Source organism: Rhinoraja longicauda, chromosome 36 (genome assembly GCF_053455715.1).
Source record: "Rhinoraja longicauda isolate Sanriku21f chromosome 36, sRhiLon1.1, whole genome shotgun sequence".
NCBI lineage: Eukaryota > Metazoa > Chordata > Chondrichthyes > Rajiformes > Arhynchobatidae > Rhinoraja > Rhinoraja longicauda.
In genome coordinates, this window is record NC_135988.1 from 1706689 (window position 1) to 1711688 (window position 5000).

The 5000-nt window shown below is 54.8% G+C and overlaps 1 protein-coding gene across 6 annotated transcripts in view; it reads left to right on the plus strand.

Annotated features, from left to right (window-relative positions):
* The window catches only part of dmtn (dematin actin binding protein), a 75947-nt gene that overhangs the window by 13323 nt on the left and 57624 nt on the right, over positions 1–5000 (plus strand). For all 6 annotated transcript variants that reach the window (XM_078428788.1, XM_078428791.1, XM_078428793.1 and 3 more), the window contains exon 2: positions 684–728. In XM_078428788.1, coding sequence (XP_078284914.1) covers positions 705–728 — 24 coding nt within the window. In that variant the 5' untranslated portion in view covers positions 684–704. The remainder of the gene's footprint in view (positions 1–683; positions 729–5000) is intronic.

Sequence of the window (5000 nt, forward strand, 5' to 3'; positions counted from 1 at the left end):
CCAGAGACGTGCGGGTTTGTGGGTTAAGTGGCCTCGGTAAAGTTGTCACTAGTGTGTCGGGAGCTGATGAGAAGTGTGGTAACGTGGAACCAGTGTGAATGGGTAGTGGATGGGACGGGCTGAAGGCCTGTTTCCCTGCTGTACGACGGGGTCCTAGTTTGAAGGGAGTTGACGCATTTTGTATCTTTAAAAACAATCAAAATAAACGTTATTCAGATGAAACAAGAACTGTGCAAAGATTATTCCAGTGCCATATGTACATTAATCAGCGTGGCATTTGGTGTATCCATAGAAATAGCATTATACTTTAAACTGTTATCTTTTCTAAAATAGACTCCATTCAAGTAATAATAAACACAAAACACGTACGTGCGACAGAACTTCACCTGACATTCTCGGAGGCCACACAAATACTGGCTTTAGTGAATTCATTCCCCGAATCGCTACGTTACCCCCCACCCTTGCCCCTCGTGTGCCCCCCTGGTGAGGAATCCGTTCCTTGTTTGGAGAGGCGTCTCTCTCCACCACAACCCTGCCCCCCATGTCCAGCAGCGGGAGGACCCTAGACTGTGGCCCTCCCCCACAGAGCCTTGGTGTTGGCTGCACCAAGCTCCAGTGTAAATATCACGCTAGGGTCTGCTTTGCTGGAGCCACACTGTAACGATGACCGCCTCTTTCCACAGCGCCTGCATTCGCCAAGGCCGATGTCACCTCTCACCTACCCTGAGGTAAGCTGAGAACCTGACCCATTGATTGTTGCTGCAGCTATAATCAGATATAGAACAACTGTATGTGTATCTGTATCCATCAGCGTGACCTTCAAGCTCAGCTCAGATCAGAACATGACACAAAATGCCGCAGTAACTCAGCGGCTCAGGCAGCATCTCTGGAGAGAAGGAATGGGGGACGTATGGGTCGAGACCCTTCTTCAATCTAGTCTGGTGGGCACCCTGTGTACTGGCACCCTGTGTAGGGGCACCCTGTGTACTGGCACCCTGTGTTACTGGCACCCTGTGTGCTGGCACCCTGTGTACTGGCACCCTGTGTACTGGCACCCTGTGTACTGGCACCCTGTGTACTGGCACCCTGTGTACTGGCACCCTGTGTACTGGCACCCTGTGTAGGGGCACCCTGTGTAGGGGCACCCTGTGTAGGGGCACCCTGTGTGCTGGCACCCTGTGTGCTGGCACCCTGTGTACTGGCACCCTGTGTACTGGCACCCTGTGTGCTGGCACCCTGTGTACTGGCACCCTGTGTACTGGCACCCTGTGTGCTGGCACCCTGTGTACTGGCACCCTGTGTACTGGCACCCTATGTGCTGGCACCCTGTGTACTGGCACCCTGTGTACTGGCACCCTGTGTACTGGCACCCTGTGTACTGGCACCCTGTGTACTGGCACCCTGTGTAGGGGCACCCTGCGTGCTGGCACCCTGTGTACTGGCACCTGTGTAGGGGCACCCCTGCGTGCTGGCACCCTGTGTACTGGCACCCTGTGTACTGGCACCCTGTGTAGGGGCACCCTGTGTAGGGGCACCCTGTGTACTGGCACCCTGTGTACTGGCACCCTGTGTACTGGCACCCTGTGTAGGGGCACCCTGTGTAGGGGCACCCTGTGTACTGGCACCCTGTGTACTGGCACCCTGTGTAGGGGCACCCTGTGTACTGGCACCCTGTGTGCTGGCACCCTGTGTACTGGCACCCTGTGTAGGGGCACCCTGTGTACTGGCACCCTGTGTAGGGGCACCCTGTGTACTGGCACCCTGTGTACTGGCACCCTGTAAAGACCACCCTGCGATTGTGAATGGACACGGACTGGATCTGATCTCTGATGCCGCCAGTAACTGCATGTTCACCTGAAACATTCCCAACGATGCCCTGGTGTTGGTGTTGTAATGTGCCACACATGGAGCAGTCTCACGTCCTGCGGTACCTGGGACACGGGACACAGAGAACAGACGAGTAGACGTCCTGGTCCACACTGTCCCTGATGCCAAGTCACACTCATCCCCTCTGCCTGCATGTGATCCATACCCCTCTGTGGCTGTGTGACTGTGTGACTGTGTGACTGTGTCGCTGTGTGACTGTGTCGCTGTGTGACTCTGTGACTGTGGCACTGTGTGGCTGTGTGACTGTGGCTGTGTGGCTGTGTGACTGTGTCGCTGTGTGACTCTGTGACTGTGTCGCTGTGTGGCTGTGTGACTGTGTCACTGTGTGGCTGTGTGACTGTGTCGCTGTGTGGCTGTGTGACTGTCGCTGTGTGGCTGTGTGACTGTGTCGCTGTGTGACTGACTGTCGCTGTGTGGCTGTGTGACTGTGTCGCTGTGTGGCTGTGTGACTGTGTCGCTGTGTGGCTGTGTGACTGTGTCGCTGTGTGGCTGTGTCGCTGTGTGGCTGTGTGACTGTGTCGCTGTGTGGCTGTGTGACTGTGTCGCTGTGTGGCTGTGTGACTGTGTCGCTGTGTGGCTGTGTCGCTGTGTGGCTGTGTGACTGTGTCGCTGTGTGGCTGTGTGACTGTGGCTGTGTGACTGTGTCGCTGTGTGACTCTGTGACTGTGCCGCTGTGTGACTCTGTGACTGTGTCGCTGTGTGGCTGTGTGACTGTGTCGCTGTGTGGCTGTGACTGTGTCGCTGTGTGACTGTGTGACTGTGGCTGTGTGACTGTGTCGCTGTGTGACTCTGTGACTGTGTCGCTGTGTGGCTGTGTGGCTGTGTGACTGTGTCGCTGTGTGGCTGTGTGACTGTGGCTGTGTGACTGTGTCGCTGTGTGACTGTGACTGTGTCGCTGTGTGACTGTGTGACTGTGGCTGTGTGACTGTGTCGCTGTGTGACTCTGTGACTGTGCCGCTGTGTGACTCTGTGACTGTGTCGCTGTGTGGCTGTGTGACTGTGGCTGTGTGACTGTGTCGCTGTGTGACTCTGTGACTGTGCCGCTGTGTGACTCTGTGACTGTGTCGCTGTGTGGCTGTGTGACTGTGTCGCTGTGTGGCTGTGTGACTGTCGCTGTGTGGCTGTGTGACTGTCGCTGTGTGGCTGTGTGACTGTGTCGCTGTGTGACTGACTGTCGCTGTGTGGCTGTGTGACTGTGTCGCTGTGTGGCTGTGTGACTGTGGCTGTGTGACTGTGTCGCTGTGTGACTGTGACTGTCGCTGTGTGGCTGTGTGACTGTGGCTGTGTGACTGTGTCGCTGTGTGACTCTGTGACTGTGTCGCTGTGTGGCTGTGTGGCTGTGTGACTGTGTCGCTGTGTGGCTGTGTGACTGTGTCGCTGTGTGGCTGTGTGACTGTGTCGCTGTGTGACTCGCTGTGTGGCTGTGTGACTGTCGCTGTGTGGCTGTGTGACTGTGTCGCTGTGTGACTGTCGCTGTGTGGCTGTGTGACTGTGACTGTGTGACTGTGTCGCTGTGTGACTGACTGTGTGGCTGTGACTGTGTGGCTATGTGACTGTGTGGCTGTGTGACTGTGTGACTGTGTGACTGTGTGGCTGTGTGGCTGTGTGACTGACTGTGTGACTGTGACTGTGACTGTGTGGCTGTGTGACTGTGTGACTGTGTGGCTGTGTGGCTGTGTGACTGTGTGGCTGTGACTGTGTGGCTGTGACTGTGTCTCTGTGTGACTGACTGTGTCTCTGTGTGACTGACTGTGTCTCTGTGTCTCTGTGTCTCTGTCACAGTCACAGAGAATCACTGAGTAATAGAGTCTCACAGAGTGTCACAGAGCCAGAGTGATACAGTGTGGAAACAGGCCCTTCGGCCCACCTTGCCCACACCAGCCTGATCCATATCCCTCCAAGCCTGTCCTATCCATGTGCCTGTCTAAGCAAATATCAAAGATACTCCACTACCATTGGAGCGGCCATCCTTCACTCTGGCAGCTTACACCCAGAGACAGTATGAACAGTGATTACTCCAATTTTAATCGGCCATTGCACTCCCTCTCTCTCTGCCCCTCCCCCGCACAAGTCATCCCACTAGTTTCACCGTCTGTCACCCCTCGTTATCACCTCTTCCACAGCCAACAATGCACCATTGTGCGCTCTGCCTTTCCTTGCTGCCCTGGTTTCGTTCTCATCATACCTTTCATTCTTTTGTTCGTTGTATCATTTCATCTCCCTAGTTCTCCTCTCCCCTGGCTCCCAGCCTGAAGAAGGGTCTCGACCTTCAAAGAAGGGTGGTGAATCTGTGGGATTCGTTGCCACAGACAGCTGTGGAGGCCACAAGTCAGTGGATATATTTAAGGCAGAGATTGATAGATGCTTGATCAGTACAGGTGTGAGCGGTTATGGGGAGAAGGGCAGGAGAATGGGGTTGGGAGGGAGAGATAGATCAGCCATGATTGAATGGCGGAGTAGTCGATGGGCCGAATGGCCTAATTCTGCTCCTATCACTTATGACCTTATGACTCGAAATGTCACCTATTCCTTTTCCCCAGAGATGCTGCCTGACCCACTGAGTTACCCCAGTACTCTGTGTCTATCTGTGGCATACACTAGCATTGGCAGTTCCTTCCTACACACGATGAGTAAGTTTGCAGGTGACACAATATTGTGGGGGGTGAGGGGCTGGTCTCAGTGCCTCCATTGGCCAGTTGGCAAGTTGGGCAGAGCAATGGCAGATGCAACTTAATTCTGATCAGTGCAAAGTGACGCATATTGAAAGGTCAAATAAGGGGAGGACACACACACAGATTGGGACTTAGGGAGTATTAGAGAGGAACACAGGGACTGTTGTACATCTGCAGGTCCCTAAGGGTGGCAGGGCAGGTGGACAGGGTGGCACAGAGGGCAAGGCGGGCGCTAGTCTGTGTTAGCTGGGCCACAGAATGTAAGGGCAGGGAAGGTATGGGGCAGCTTTATCAAACATTGATGAGACCACATCTGGAACTGCCCCTCCCACTCCCACACTGACCTCTCTGTCCTGGGCCTCCTCCACTGTCACAGTGAGGCCCAGAGCAAACTGGAGGAACATTGGAGGAACAGTGTCTATCTTCAGTGTGGATGGGGCA